This window comes from Rhinatrema bivittatum, chromosome 7, assembly GCF_901001135.1.
Source record: "Rhinatrema bivittatum chromosome 7, aRhiBiv1.1, whole genome shotgun sequence".
NCBI classification, from domain to species: Eukaryota; Metazoa; Chordata; class Amphibia; order Gymnophiona; family Rhinatrematidae; genus Rhinatrema; species Rhinatrema bivittatum.
The window spans coordinates 223,806,306-223,823,395 of NC_042621.1; the positions used below are offsets into that span (position 1 = coordinate 223,806,306).

At 43.6% G+C, this 17,090-nt stretch overlaps 1 protein-coding gene across 1 annotated transcript in view; it reads right to left on the reverse strand.

The window, feature by feature from the left end:
• Nucleotides 1-2,740: 2,740 nt before the first annotated feature.
• Nucleotides 2,741-17,090, reverse strand: part of PDE6C (phosphodiesterase 6C) — a 118,789-nt gene continuing 104,439 nt past the window's right edge. Inside the window, 1 exon segment of the mRNA XM_029610719.1 lies at nucleotides 2,741-2,905. Within this exon segment, the coding sequence (XP_029466579.1) occupies nucleotides 2,741-2,905 (165 nt within the window).

Below are 17,090 nucleotides of genomic sequence, written 5' to 3' on the forward strand. Positions count from 1 at the left end.
CGTTTGGGAGTGGGGATACCCGATTAACGGTAAACTCCTTCTGAGTCAGCTTACCATGGATTATCCACTGATCAAGTCACCTCTATTTTCACTAGTCATGGAATGGAACCTATATCTTATCCTTATAAGTCTCATACATTCTCCGTTCGAGCCTTTCCATTCCTCTCATTTCACAGTTTGGCATGGGAAATTCTTTCTCTCATAAATGTCATTTCTGCCAACAGGGTCAGTGAGTTACATACCTTGTTACATACTCATCCGACCCTGCGTTCCTCCGTGACCGAGTGGTTTTACGCATTCAACTTCATATCCTCACCTTAGTCAGGATATACTCTGCCCATTTTTCCCAACACCTCTCTCTCATCAAAGCGAGAGGGTTTTTCCACATCTTGGACAATAATAGTGCACTTGCATTCTATCTAGATCGCACTACATTCCATAGGAATTCCACCTAACTCTTTCCTTCTGTGGCAAGAGTCAAGCTGCGAGTTCCAGTGGGCAAACAGACCTATTCCTCCTAATTGACGGTCTGTATCTTTTTCCTACCAACAAGCAGGCATTTCACTACAACACTGTGTGTAACCACACTCTTGCGTCCTTCCCAGCCTCAATAGCTTCCCCTCTGCCGCTGCTGCTTGTACATATTTATCAGGCTGCAACCTGGAGCTCTCTCCATATCTTCGCAGCCCATTATTGCTTAGATACAACTAGCCGGCATGCTTCATGTTTGGCCAGTCCATCTACTCTTATTCTTTTCGGTTTAACTACCCAACATCCTTCCACCAACCCATTAAGGGTTTCAGGATGCCTTCTGTTCCAAATTCCACCCCGTCATTGCGCCTTTCGCGCATCTTGGGGGCATTTGGTGCACTCTCGGGCATCCTCAGCTCGGTACTCACCCATATGTGAGGACTACCATCCTTCTTGTCCTGTGAGAAAGCAAATGTTGCTTACCTGTAACAGGTGTTCTCACAGGACAGTAGGATGTTAGTCCTCACGAAACCCACCCGCCACCCCGCAGAGTTGGGTCTGTATACGTTTTTACTTTTATTTTAGTTTCGCTTGCGCTTTTAGCTTTAAGACGAGACTGAGGGAGATACCTGTGGCTCACAGGGATAATTGCAGGCTGAGCATGTTCAGTGCACTCAGTGTGCCAGTGTCAAAGCTTTGTAGCAACTTTGACAGAAAAGTTTTCCGTACAAGGCTCCATCCTGTGATGTCACCCATATGTGAAGACTAACATCCTGCTGTCCTATGAGAACACCTGTTACAGGTAAGCAGCATTTGCTTTCTTCAAGTACATTGAAGCAGGGATATTTTAAGACAACAATGTGCTACTAATTTCTTACTTATCAAGGGACTCTTGACATCTCTTTCATTAGGTATTTCATAAAATAATTTCAGAGAGGTGCTCAGAAGCCCTTTCAGCACATCACTTTTAAAGAAGACGTCTGCTAAGTAAGAGGATGGTACAACCATTCTAGAATCCTATAAACATCATTTTATCAATGATATGGAGCTTATGCAAACACTTAGAGCCTGATTTTCAAAAGCATTTGCATGCTTAAAATTGGGTTTTACATGTGTAAATGCACTTTACCCAAGTAAGTGGGCTTTTGAAAATTGCTACAGTATTTGCCATTGAATTGTCCATAGGATTTACATATGTAAGTGCACTTTACATGTGTAAATCCTTTTGAAAATTACCCCCCTTAGAAATGAGTTGCTAGCTTTCTTTTATACAAGTTGGGACATAAGGTATACAGCCTAGGATTTTGGATTTGCCTTGAGTCTGGAAAGGCACGCAAGTTACAATTAAATGTAATGGTAGTTCCCTGCCCCAGGAGGTTTATAATCTAAGCTTGTGCCTGAGGCAATGGAAGCTGAAGTGAGTTGTCCAAAGTCACAAGGGCCGTCGGTGGAAGAAGCAGGATTTGAGCCCTGACTTCCCTGCCCATTCCTCTAAACATTAGGCTACTCCTAGGGCCTTCATGAGGTTCCACCTTTGGCTTTTAAGGCTTCCCACAGACAGCCCAGCATAACAGATGCTCAGATACTCCACTTCCATCTTTCTACATCTAAAATTGGGTGGGGTGCTATATAGAAATCATGCTATGTGAAAGCTGTGCTTATATTAGGGTGAACAACTGAAGAGTAGACTTAGTAAAAATAGATTTAAAACAAATATTTTACAAATGTAGTAATGTAAGAAATACAATATTTAAAGGAAAAAAGACTGAAGAATAAGAGAACACAGGAATCGATACAGTCAAGAAACTGGATGGTTGATATATGTAAGTACTAGCTAGTACTGCTACTTTGACATACCTTATAGTTTAGTAAATATGGAACAGGTATGCACCTAGAATCCTTGAAATCTCCCTGACATAGTCAGTTTCTATTAGAAAATATTTCTATAGGGTTGTGGATGTGGGAGGTGGTGAGGCAAAAGCAGTAACAGAGCTCTAGAAGTCATGGGATATGTTCAAATCATCCCTAGTTACAAAGAGTGAAGAGGAAGACAGATATCTACTTGGGCCTCAGGCAAGCAACAAGAATTAAACTAGCAGACTAGACGGGCCTTACAGTCTCTCTCAGCCCTCATACTCTGGTTTCAGTACAGGCAGTAGCAGACTACAAACAATATACAGCAAACTCCATTGATTCATTGCTATGCCAATAGGTCCTTTTGCATGTGAATTTCAAAAATAAATGTATAGACATCCAAGACTGCCTACTCCTAACCTTTTTTTACTTCTGCTTCTGCTTCCTCCTGCTTTTTCTTTTCCTCCTCAATAACCTTCACCTTTTCATCATACTCATCCGCTTGTGTTTTCCAGTGCTCTCTGTTATTTTGAAGACCTTCAAACATAGGGATAATTTCCTTATGAAACCTTGAGAATTCCTGGGAGAAATAATTGTAAAACAGAAACTATATTAAATAATTGTTTTCTGCTTAGACTTGAATATATAAATTGTGAGTAAAACACAAGATCTTTCAAAAGTTGTTCAAAGCAGCTGGCAGGTTAAGTGGTCATGTTACAGTGATGATCCTGCAGTGCCTATTGCATCTTTGCTTTCAGTCTGCATTCAATAACTATTGTCATTTAAAAGTACTCTAATTCAGAGTATGCATGAGAAAGATTTGCATCCAATGGAGGCAGTACATGCAGATTTTTCTCATGCATTTTCATTGTGGATATCCTGAAAACCTGGCCTGTTTGCGGTCCTCGAGGACTGGAGTTCGCCATCCCTGGCCTAGGGCAATATGGAACAAGAGAGTTTCCAAGATAACCAGTACCGATATAACATAAAGATTTAAAAACAAATGCAATAACCCATCAGAAACCAGTGAAGCTCCTTTAAACAGGAGACATACACTCACCATATTTAGCATCTGTAAGAACACGGGCTGCAATATTTTGAACTAGTTGAAGACAGGAAATATATTTCTTTGGGAGATCAGCAAATATACTGTTTGAACAATCCAAGTGAGTTAATACAAATGCCTGAACCATAGTCTGATTCTTAGACAAAGTAAAGACCTAGCCTGCCTAATAAGTCTAAAGATTCATAAAACAATATTTACAAATCTAATTTAAGGGATCATAAAAATTCTATCACTGGTAAAAACCCCAAATCTTTAACCTAATTACTTGCTGATAAAACCAACCATTTACTCATTAACAATTGATCTAATTTCTGAGAGCATCTCTGATTAATCCAAAGGGCTTCAGGACAAAATTCTAAGGGGCAGATTTTAAAAACTGCGCGCAGGCGTAGATTTGTTTGCACAACCCGGTGCAAACAAATCTACGCCAGATTTTATAACGTGTGCACGCATGTTATAAAATCCAGGGTCGGCGCGTGCAAGGGGGTGCACAATTGTGCAACTTGCGCACGCCGAGCCATGCAGGCTGCCTACTGCTCCCCCCCCCCCACCTTCCCCTCCCTTCCCCTATCTAACCCACCCCCCAGCCCTAACTAGATCCCCCCCTACCTTTGCTTCAGAAGTTACGCCTGCCGGCGCACCATTCCCCGGCACAGGCCGCTGTGCCGGAGGACTCGGGACCACCCCCGAACCTCCGCCACACCCCCAGCCATGCCCCTGGACCACCGCCACGCCCCCCAGACCTGCCCCCTTCCCTCCTCTTTTTCGAAGCCCCGGGACATACAAGTGTCCTGGGGCTTGTGCGCGCCACCGAGCCTATGCAAAATAGGCTCGGCGCGCGCAGGGGCAGATTTTCTCGGGTTACACGTGTAGCCTTTGAAAATCTACTCCTAAGTGTATGTGCCTAATAAAAAGGAAAGAAAGGAAGGTAATTATAAGTCTTTCTTTCCTTCCCACCCACTCTGACTCCCACCCACCCCAAGCAGATTCTTTCATTTATAGATTCTTATCCCATTTATGTTTGGCGGTTTGCGGCCTCTGGGCCTGGGAACCGGCCTTGACCACCCAACGCCAAGAAAGACTGCTCGCCATAGACTCAGTGCGTCGGAGCAGGAGCACCAACGCAGCCCTTCTCCTGTCCACATGGCAGGTCTCCGCTCTCTCCCTAGCTCCGACGCTGCAGTCTTCTGGCTCCCTCCTAGGCACGCGTGTGCCTGATCCTGCCCTTCTTAAAGGACCACTGGTGGAAATGGGAGCCCAGCACCCACTAATGACATCACCACCTGGGCCTTTTTAAACCTGGCTCCTGCTTTAAGTCCCTGCCTCGGCAATAGGTCGACTACCCTCTTCATTTTTCCTGCATTCCAGTTGCTTTCTATGTTTTATTTAATAAAGTGTTTTATTTAATAAATAACTGAGTGCATTGTATTGAAAAACAAAAAAAAACACAAAAAAAAAAAAATCCCACAAAAAAGTAGCCAGAAGCTAGAAATAAGCTAGGAGCAGTATATACCAAAGTAAAAAAGTTGAATAGTTCAGCTCAGTTACTCACCTTGGAAAGGTGTTGAGGTAGTGTGATTAGGTTTGAATAGGGAACAACATTTGTTAATCAAGGGAGCTGTGAGTCACTCAGGCTGACTAACTAAAGTTAGACTGTTTGTAATTCCCAACCCTCCCACCCCTCGCCCACCCACCCCAAGCTCATCCCTTAATTTATAGGCAGGTGCCACTTGCACAAAAAAAAAACCCCATCAACAAAAACTTTATTGAGAATTCAATCAGACCCCAGTAGGCCACTACCAGACATATAGTGAATTCACTAATACATTTAAAGGAACTTAGACACATTCCTACTCCCATAGCAACCTAAAACGTAACTAGGAACTGATCAAAATTGAGATGAAGGCAGCAGTCCAGCAGCAAGAGGGGGGCTTCCCAGTCTTTTGCATCGAGTGTCACATGTATGATTTTTTACCCACCGGTGAGAAGTTGTACATGTGCATGCGATGCAAAGAGCTCCTGGCTCTCAGAGAACGAGTCCGATCTCTGGAGGCTAGAGTGGCAGACCTGGAGGAGCTGAGGGAGACAGAGAGGTATATAGATGAGACCTTCAGGGACATAGTAGTCCAGTCCCAACTTCAGACTGGCAGCCTTGGTGCTGCCTTGGAGGAAGAAGGTCTCATAATGGGAGAGCACCAACCAGATGTAGCAGGAAAGGATCCTGTAGCAAGGACCTGCTCTCTAGGTGATGCATTGTCCTTTCGCACTGAGGATATCTCCCCAAGGCCTACTGCCCAGGAGGGAAGGGTTAGGTCGGCAGTCATAGTTGGTGATTCGATTATTAGGAATGTAGATAGCTGGGTGGCGGGTGGGCGTGAGGATCGCCTGGTAACATGCCTACCTGGTGCGAAGGTGGCGGACCTCACGCGTCACCTAGATAGGATTTTAGACAGTGCTGGGGAGGAGCCGGCTGTCGTGGTACACGTGGGCACCAACGACATAGGAAAATGTGGGAGGGAGGTTCTGGAAGCCAAATTTAGGCTCTTAGGTAGAAAGATTAAATCCAGAACCTCCAGGTTAGCATTCTCTGAAATGCTCCCTGTTCCACGCGCAGGTCACCAGAGGCAGGCAGAGCTCCGGAGTCTCAATGCGTGGATGAGACGATGGTGCAAGGAAGAGGGATTCAGTTTTGTTAGGAACTGGGGAACCTTTTGGGGAAGGGGGAGTCTCTTCCGAAGGGATGGGCTCCACCTTAACCAGGGTGGAACCAGACTGCTGGCGCTAACCTTTAAAAAGGAGATAGAGCAGCTTTTAAACTAGAACAAAGGGGAAAGCCGACAGTCGCTCAGCAGCACATGGTTCGGAGAGATGTATCTTTAAAGGATACTAATGATGCATTAGAATTAGGGCATCCCGACAGTGAGGTTCCAATAATTAGAAAAGTAGTCCAAGTGCCTGTAACTAAAAACTCACCTGAGCTAAAAAATTCTAACTTATCCCTATCAATTAAAAAGCAGAATAAAAATACAATCAAAAAACAAACTTTGAAATGTTTGTATGCTAATGCCAGAAGTCTAAGAAGTAAGATGGGAGAATTAGAATGTATAGCAGTAAATGATGACATAGACTTAATTGGCATCTCAGAGACATGGTGGAAAGAGGATAACCAATGGGACAGTGCTATACCGGGGTACAAATTATATCGCAATGACAGAGAGGAGCAGTCGGGAGGAGGTGTGGCGCTTTATGTCCGGGATGGCATAGAGTCCAACAGGATAAACATCCTGCATGAGACTAAATACAAAATTGAATCTTTATGGGTAGAAATCCCTTGTGTATCAGGGAAGACTACAGTGATAGGGGTATACTACCGTCCACCTGGTCAAGATGGTGAGATGGACAGTGAAATGCTAAGAGAAATTAGGGAAGCTAACCAAATTGGTAGTGCAGTAATAATGGGAGACTTCAATTACCCCAATATAGACTGGGTAAATGTATCATCGGGTCACGCTAGAGAGATAACGTTCCTGGATGGAATAAATGATAGCTTTATGGAGCAATTGGTTCAGGAACCGACGAGAGAGGGAGCAATTTTAGATCTAATTCTCTGTGGAGCACAGGACTTGGTGAGAGAGGTAACGGTGGTGGGGCCGCTTGGCAATAGTGATCATAATATGATCAAATTTGATTTAATGACTGGAAAAGGAACAGTGTGCAAATCCAAGGCTCTCGTGCTAAACTTTCAAAAGGGAAACTTTGATAAAATGAGAAAAATTGTTAGAAAAAAACTGAAAGGAGCAGCTACAAAAGTAAAAAATGTCCAAGAGGCATGGTCATTGTTAAAAAATACCATTCTAGAAGCACAGTCCAGATGTATTCCACACATTAAGAAAGGTGGAAAGAAGGCAAAACGATTACCGGCATGGTTAAAAGGGGAGGTGAAAGAAGCTATTTTAGCCAAAAGATCTTCATTCAAAAATTGGAAGAAGGATCCAACAGAAGAAAATAGGATAAAGCATAAACATTGGCAAGTTAAATGTAAGACATTGATAAGACAGGCTAAGAGAGAATTTGAAAAGAAGTTGGCTGTAGAGGCAAAAACTCACAGTAAAAACTTTTTAAAATATATCCGAAGCAGAAAGCCTGTGAGGGAGTCAGTTGGACCGTTAGATGATCAAGGGGTTAAAGGGGCACTTAGAGAAGATAAGGCCATCGCGGAAAGATTAAATGATTTCTTTGCTTCGGTGTTTACTGAAGAGGATGTTGGGGAGGTACCCGTAATGGAGAAGGTTTTCATGGGTAATGATTCAGATGGACTGAATCAAATCATGGTGAACCTAGAAGATGTGGTAGGCCTGATTGACAAACTGAAGAGTAGTAAATCACCTGGACCGGATGGTATACACCCCAGAGTTCTGAAGGAACTAAAAAATGAAATTTCAGACCTATTAGTAAAAATTTGTAACTTATCATTAAAATCATCCATTGTACCTGAAGACTGGAGGATAGCAAATGTAACCCCAATATTTAAAAAGGGCTCCAGGGGTGATCCGGGAAACTACAGACCGGTTAGCCTGACTTCAGTGCCAGGAAAAATAGTGGAAAGTGTTCTAAACATCAAAATCACAGAACATATAGAAAGACATGGTTTAATGGAACAAAGTCAGCATGGCTTTACCCAGGGCAAGTCTTGCCTCACAAATCTGCTTCACTTTTTTGAAAGAGTTAATAAACATGTGGATAAAGGTGAACCGGTAGATATAGTATACTTGGATTTTCAGAAGGCGTTTGACAAAGTTCCTCATGAGAGGCTTCTAGGAAAAGTAAAAAGTCATGGGATAGGTGGCGATGTCCTTTCGTGGATTGCAAACTGGCTAAAAGACAGGAAACAGAGAGTAGGATTAAATGGGCAATTTTCTCAGTGGAAGGGAGTGGACAGTGGAGTGCCTCAGGGATCTGTATTGGGACCCTTACTGTTCAATATATTTATAAATGATCTGGAAAGAAATACGACGAGTGAGATAATCAAATTTGCAGATGACACAAAATTGTGCAGAGTAGTTAAATCACAAGCAGATTGTGATAAATTGCAGGAAGACCTTGTGAGACTGGAAAATTGGGCATCCAAATGGCAGATGAAATTTAATGTGGATAAGTGCAAGGTGATGCATATAGGGAAAAATAACCCATGCTATAATTACACGATGTTGGGTTCCATATTAGGTGCTACAACCCAAGAAAGAGATCTAGGTGTCATAGTGGATAACACATTGAAATCGTCGGTTCAGTGTGCTGCGGCAGTCAAAAAAGCAAACAGAATGTTGGGAATTATTAGAAAAGGAATGATGAATAAAACGGAAAATGTCATAATGCCTCTGTATCGCTCCATGGTGAGACCGCACCTTGAATACTGTGTACAATTCTGGTCGCCGCATCTCAAAAAAGATATAATTGCGATGGAGAAGGTACAGAGAAGGGCTACCAAAATGATAAGGGGAATGGAACAACTCCCCTATGAGGAAAGACTAAAGAGGTTAGGACTTTTCAGCTTGGAGAAGAGACGACTGAGGGGGGATATGATAGAGGTGTTTAAAATCATGAGAGGTCTAGAACGGGTAGATGTGAATCGGTTATTTACTCTTTCGGATAGTAGAAGGACTAGGGGACACTCCATGAAGTTAGCATGGGGCACATTTAAAACTAATCGGAGAAAGTTCTTTTTTACTCAACGCACAATTAAACTCTGGAATTTGTTGCCAGAGAATGTGGTTCGTGCAGTTAGTATAGCTGTGTTTAAAAAAGGATTGGATAAGTTCTTGGAGGAGAAGTCCATTACCTGCTATTAAGTTCACTTAGAGAATAGCCACTGCCATTAGCAATGGTTACATGGAATAGACTTAGTTTTTGGGTACTTGCCAGGTTCTTATGGCCTGGATTGGCCAGGATGCTGGGCTTGATGGACCCTTGGTCTGACCCAGTATTGCATTTTCTTATGTTCTTATGTTCTTCTGTTCCTGATTCCTGTATGACAGACTTCGTATGTCCTCTTTGTTCTGGTGTCTTCTCCTTTGTCAGTCACCATCTTCAGTCTTCCCCTTGGTCTTCTCCTCTTCAGCATCTCCTGCTGGTCCCTTGTTCTCCTGTTCTGTGTTCTTCTATTGGACCCCAGTTTGATCCTGGCTCCAGACCTTGATCTGCTGACTCACTGCCTGCCTATGACCTTGGACTTCACCTCACTTTTGACTGAACTCCACTTGTCTCCAACCCCATACCTGGACCACCTCTCTGAGTTTCTCCACCTGCCTTTTGACCTTCGGCCTGAACCACATCATTGTGCATCCTTAGCCTGCCTCAGACTTCTGTGTGGAACCTGGGGTCCTCAGAGTGCCAAGGACCTTCACCTCTCCACACTCAGGCATGACCCAGCTTCCTTATGGCACTGACCTGCAGCACCCTCTCTCTTATCATCCTCCATCAGCACAGAGGCCCTCCCTTAAGACCAGCCAGCCTTGGCACTTGAGAGCTTAACCTAAGGGGAATGTGGGCTGGTATTGGCGAAGCTTCAGCAAGCTCCTCCTGCCAATAGTGGGAACCTGCAGGGCTCCACCCCGCAGGTAGCGCTAACTCCCCCTTGGCCCAAGGGTCCACTTTGCCAGCAATTTAAGAGGATAAAAGATGTTTTCACACCAAAAATCAATCAGCAATTTATCTAAAACAAGGGAGTGACCCAGCTCTTACAACCCTTTCCCAAATTAACATTAAATACACCATATAAATTTAAAAAACTTTATACATCTCTACTCCTGTAGCAACCTAAATGAACCAAGCAATATTAAGATATAGTCCAGCAAGGAAATGGAGGCCTTCCAGTCTTATGCACGTCACATATATGATTACCTACTAATCCATGAGCAGGTGTATGTGTGCATCCGGTGTAAAGAGCTCCTGGCTCTCAGATTAGAAGTCTGATCTCTGGATGCTAGAGAGACAGACAGAGAGGTATATAGAGGAGATGTTCAGGGACATAGTAGCCAAGGCCTAACTTCAGTCTGGCAGCCCCTGTGCTGACTTGGAGGAACAAGATCACCTGGATGAAAAGCATCAACTTGGTGTAGCAGGAAGTGATCCTATAGCTAGGACCTGCTCTCCACATGATAAATTATACTCTCAGACAGAGGATGGATCTCCAAGGGCTTGTGACCAGGAGAGAAGGGTTAGGTCAACGGTCATAGTTGGTGATTCAGTTATTAGGAATGTAGATAGCTGGTTGGCTGGAGAAAATAAGGATTGCTTGATAGATTGTCTGCCTGTTGCGAAGGAGCTGGACCTCATGCATCACCTAGACAGGATTTTAGACAGTGCTAGGAGGACCTAACTGTCATGGTACATATGGGCACCAACGACATGGGAAGGAGTATAAGGGAGGTTATGGAAGCCAAATTTAAGCTCTTGGGTAGAAAGCTGAAATCCAGAACCTCCAGGGTAGTATTCTCTGAAATTTTCCCTGTTCCATGAAGAGAATCCCCAGAGGCCTGCAGAGCTCCGGAGTCTCAATGCATGGATGAGATGATGGTGCAGGGAAGAGGGCTTTGGTTTTATTAGTAAATGGGCAACATTTTGGAGAAGAGGAAGCCTATTCTAAAGTAATGGGATCCAATGTGGAACCAAGATGCTGGTACTAACCTTTAAAAGGAGATAAAGCAGCTTTTAAACTAGAGCATGGGGAAAAGCCAACAGTCAGTCAGCAGCACTTGATTCAGAGGAAGGTATCTTCAAAGAATACCAAAATAACAGGTGAGTTAGAGCATCCTGATAGGTTCCAATAAAAGCAAAAGGGTAGGGGGTGCTATTGAGCAGCGCTGCAAGATGCCTCATAAATCTTGTACTCCCTCCCAATCTCTCTAATCGCATCGTTTATTAGCAAATAGCTTCAATCATTCTACTTAAAAACCTAGTGACTAATTGTGGGAAGAAGTCAGGATGACTGCAAGGAAGAGAGCTGCCGACCTCAAGCAATTTTCTTTTAGTAAAATTGCTGATGATCTCCCTCTCGAAGATGACGGCAGGCAGGCCCTTCAGCATCGGACTGAATTATCTGAGCTGTCCGCCTTGGGCTCCTGACCTGAACTCATGGAGGATCAGCCACCGGGAAAACTGCACCTGGACATCCCAACTGGACTGAAATAAGATCCTGGTTCAGTGAATTACGCGCAGATCTCAAAAATTATAAAGCGGACCTTTGGGTGAGCATGGCAGAAATGAAGGAAGACCTAAGCTCTATGGGACACTGCGTAGATGAATTGGATCTCCACGCTGACAATCAGAGCGCCAACTTAGAATCGCTTAATAATCACTCCAAACAAATATCATCAGAAATGGAAGTGATGGCAGACAAAATCGAGGACCTGGAGAATCACTCGCGTCACTCCAATCTTCGCATTCGAGGGGTGCCTAAAATGGATCACTATAAGGACAGCATGCTGACGGTAGAGGCCATTTGCAAGGCTATTGTTTTGAATAACAGGGACCCCTCGGGAGATTCGCAGCCTGCACCTGTGATTGAGTTGGAGCAAGCCCATCGCGCTCTGGAACCAAGGAGAGATAATCAGCCAAGGGACATAATCATAAAATTTCTCAATTTTAAACAGAAGGAGGAAGTTATTGCCTTAGCAAGGGCTAATCCTCGCTGGAAATGGCAGGATCACAACATCGCCATTTATAATGATATGACGCCTTCCACCCTTCAGAAGTGCTACCAGCTCCGGGAGGTGATGGTGGCACTAAGGAATGCAGAAATCAACTACCGATGGGCCTTCCCGTTCACCTTGCTATTCCAAACCAAAGGAATTACCTACAAAATCAAAACACTGGCAGATGCTGTCCATTCTTTCACGGAGGCGGGCCTTGCAATAACATTTACCGCCGATGCTTCTTCAATCAAGCCCAAGGAAAATGTCATAATGCCTCTGTATCGCTCCATGGTGAGACCGCACCTTGAATACTGTGTACAATTCTGGTTGCCGCATCTCAAAAAAGATATAATTGCGATGGAGAAGGTACAGAGAAGGGCTACCAAAATGATAAGGGGAATGGAACAACTCCCCTATGAGGAAAGACTAAAGAGGTTAGAACTTTTCAGCTTGGAGAAGAGACGACTGAGGGGGGATATATGATAGAGGTGTTTAAAATCATGAGAGGTCTAGAACGGGTAGATGTGAATCAGTTATTTACTCTTTCGGATAGTAGAAAGACTAGGGGGCACTCCATGAAGTTAGCATGGGGCACATTTAAAACTAATCGGAGAAAGTTCTTTTTTACGCAACACACAATTAAACTCTGGAATTTGTTGCCAGAGGATGTGGTTAGTGCAGTTAGTATAGCTGTGTTTAAAAAAGGATTGGATAAGTTCTTGGAGGAGAAGTCCATTACCTACTATTAAGTTCACCTAGAGAATAGCCACTGCCATTAGCAATGGTAACATGGAATAGACTTAGTGTTTGGGTAATTGCCAGGTTCTTGTGGCCTGGTTTTGGCCTCTGTTGGAAACAGGATGCTGGGCTTGATGGACCCTTGGTCTGACCCAGTATGGCATTTTCTTATGTTCTTAAGCCGATGGACACTATGTCAAGATGGTGGTGGCCAGGGACAGGACGGGGATGCCTTCGCAGACAGCCCACTCACTCAAGTCTTTACCATGCAGATAAAGGCTGAATACAACTAACTGTGACTTTAGGAATACATCCTTCGGGTAGGTGATGACTCTGTTCTTCTCTTTCCTATTATTTTTTCTCTTTAGTAACCAACTCACACTCACACGGTTTGATTAATCTGAAATTTCCCTGCCTTGTGTACTTCTTTTATTTAATACAGCCTTCAGGTGGGGCAATTGGCTCTAGTTATTAGCAGTTTGATGTTTTCTCTTAGCCTTATATTGTTATTATGTAGAGAGATGGGGGGCTAATCCATGGCTAAAGGCGCTGTTTCCTTTGTACCCCCAGGGCTAAGGTCTGCGTGGAACATCGAGTGGATCTATTTAGATTTAATACCTACACACGATGGAGTCTCTTCTGTACTTACAACGGGGCAAAAGCTGTATGTTCCGATTACTGGTTGCAGCATTGGGTCTTATTCAGTCATTATCTCTTCTCATATCTCACCATATTTATGGGGCTAGTCAGTGGTATCCCAAGTGGTTGATATTTCCTTTATGCAATAACCATGGTTAACATTGTCTCTCTTAATATAAAAGGTCTAAATTCCTATAGGAAGCGATTTCTCTTTAAACAAGAGCTCATATATCAAAAGGCTGACATAGTCTATGTGCAAGACATGCACTTAAAGAGCAGACATGCTCATTTGCTAAAGTACAGGGATTACCCACATGTTTATCATGTGGCCTGCAGTAGAAGTAACAAATACACAGGGATGGGGATCTTACTTTCAGCTACACTGGTATATGAATATATCTCTCATACTGCGGACACTAATGGCCGATTCTTATTGTTAAAAATTAGGATAGGTACCCAGGTTTATACTTTAGTCACAATCTACGCACCAAATAGGGACTGTGGCTCCTTTTTGACAGAGGTACAAAATTTACTATTAACTCATGCGAAGGGTTCCATAATCATAGGTGGTGACTTCAGTGTCACACTACGGCAGGACCTAGATAACTCTAATTTGCACTCACACACACCACACTTACTGCGCAGACAATTGAAGACTATTATGGCAGACTGGACCTTAATAGATATATGGAGGAACCGGTTTCCTAAGTCTCGCTCCTATACTTTCTATTCCACACCCCATGATAGTTATTCTCGCATCGACTATTTCCTTGTCAATAGACAATTGGGTAACCGAATACGAAAGACGGACATTGATGCTATATCTTGGTCCAACCACACCTCTGTTTCTTTAGAGGTTGATGTGAGTGAGGGGGACATGGGGATCACTTCTGGCAATTGAATGAGTCGCTGTTGCATGATACGTCTTTTGTCAAGAAGCTTGAACCCCAACTCCAGGAATACTTTGTACTAAATAATGATCCTGCAGTTAATCCTGGTGTAATTTGGGAATGTTCCAAAGCGTTTGTACGGGGGCTGTTAACATCCAGAGCAGCTGCATGTAAATGTCTCAGTCAACAAACCAGGAGAACGCTGTTACATAAGGAGAACGCTGTTACATACTGTGTGCATCTCAAAAAAGATATAGTTGCACTGGAGAAAGTACAGAGAAGGGCAACAAAAATGATAAAGATTATGGAACAGCTCCCCTATGAAGAAAGGCTGAAGAGGTTAGGGTTGTTCAGCTTGGAGAAGAGACGGCTGAGGGGGAATATGATAGAGATCTACAAAATCATGACAGGTTAAATCGGTTATTTACTCTCTGACAATAAAAGGATTAGGGGGCACTCCATGAAGTTAGAAAGTAGCTCTTTTTAAAACAAATAGAAGAAAATCCTTTTTCACTCAACACATAATTAAGTTCTGAAATTCATTGCCATTTAAAACTAATCGGAGAAAGTTCTTTTTTACTCAACGCACAATTAAACTCTGGAATTTGTTGCCAGAGGATGTGGATAGTGCAGTTAGTATAGCTGTGTTTAAAAAAGGATTGGATAAGTTCTTGGAGGAGAAGTCCATTACCTGCTATTAAGTTCAGTTAGGGAGTAGCCACTGCCATTAGCAACGGTAACATGGAATAGACTTAGTTTTTGGGTACTTGCCAGGTTCTTATGGCCTGGATTGGCCACTGTTGGAAACAGGATGCTGGGCTTGATGGACCCTTGGTCTGACCCAGTATGGCATTTTCTTATGTTCTTATGTAAGGTCTTATCCCAGGAACACATGAGAACCCAATCCTCTCGCTGCGATCAGAAATTATTAGCTGCAAAATCTGAGCTACACAAACTGGATACATGCACTAGAAATTACAAAGCCAGGCCTATTATGAAGGTGGTGACAAAGCGGGATGCCTGTTAGCTTGCAGCTTGAAGGCCAGGGTTTCTCAAAATACCATTTCTAAAATTAAAAATCCCATGGGAGATATGCTGACCGCCTCTAAAGCAATATGCGAAGCGTTTTCTGGATTTTACGGCCAGCTTTATAGCAAGGATGAGTCTATTCGTCCTGAAGGTACTAATGAATATCTACAGGGGGTTGCCCTGCCAAGTCTTACCCCTGAACAACAACAGATTCTAGAAGCCCCTATTATGGTAGAAGAAATTTTGGCGGCGATAAAGACCCTTAAACCCGGTAAAGCTCCAGGCCTTGATGGCCTTTCGGGTATTTATTACAAAAACTGCGCCCATACAATAGCTGGACCACTGGCTCACTTCTATAATATCCTCCGGGAGGGCGGGAGTCTTGTGCCCCAAGCTAATGTAGCGGGTATCACAGTATTGGCTAAGCCAGGGCGGGATCCAACACAATGCGCTTCTTATAGGCCAATCTCCCTCATCAATGTTGACCTTAAGCTACTAGCACAGATTCTGGCCCTAAGGCTAAACAAGTATCTCCCATACCTGGTTCATACTGACCAAGTGGGTTTTGTTCCACATCGAATGGCCGCTGACAATATACGAAAGGTTATGGATTTGATGTGGTGGGTTCACATGAGGGATGATCTGGCGGTATTGCTTTCTATTGACGCTGAGAAAGTGTTTGATTTAGTCCACTGGCCTTTTTTGTTTCTAGCCCTGCAAAAAATGGCATTTGGGCCTTACTTCCTTCAGTGGCTACAGAGGCTTTATGACCAACCTAAAGCCAGGGTTAAGGTTAACAACGGTTATGGTCCAGCTTTTGATATTGGTAGAGGCACTCGGCAGGGGTGCCCCCTTTCACTGCTATTATTTGCTCTCTACCTAGAACCACTCACCACCGAAATCCGTGAATCTTTGGAGATTTAAGGGTGTTGCCCTTGGGGATTCCCAGTACAAACTCTCGCTATTTGCGGATGATGTATTACTAATATTAACAGACCCAATATCGTCCCTAAAAGGGGTAATGTGTGAATTGGACAAGTACAGTGCCATCTTGGGCCTTAAGGTCAATTTCGAAAAATCTGAATTGCTCAATATTAACCTGAACCCGGAGGCTGTGCAGGTGATAAAGGAGCGCTTCCCATTCAAATGGGCAAAAACCCATATCAAGTATCTAGGTGTCATCATATCCTCTCAACTTTCCGGTTCATATCATTTGAATTATCAACCTTTAGTGGATAAACTCCTCAAAGACATGAGTAGATGGAATAGTGGAGCGTACTCCTGGTTAGGCAGAATTTCTATTGTTAAAATGAACATCTTACCGAAGTTCCTATATTTGTTTTCTTCTTTACCTGTTTATATCCCATCTCCCATCCTTCGTAGCTGGCAGAAAAAGATCTTTGATTTTATTTGGCACAGGCCCCTCCCCCCCCCCCAAGGCTCTCACGTGCTCTTTTATATCTACCCAAACCACAGGGTAGCATGGGGATCCCAAATCTGATGTGGTACTACTGTGCAGCCCAACTGAGGGCACTATTAGATATTAATCGATCCCAGTTCCCCAAACAGTGGGTGCAAATTGAACAAGACATGGTGGGCCCTAAGGCGCCAGCAGCCATGCCTTGGCACTGCGTAACACATGGAGGTCTGTAAAGAGTATTCCTTGGGCCCTAGAGACTACCTTACGTATATGGGGTCAAACTCGAAAGTAAC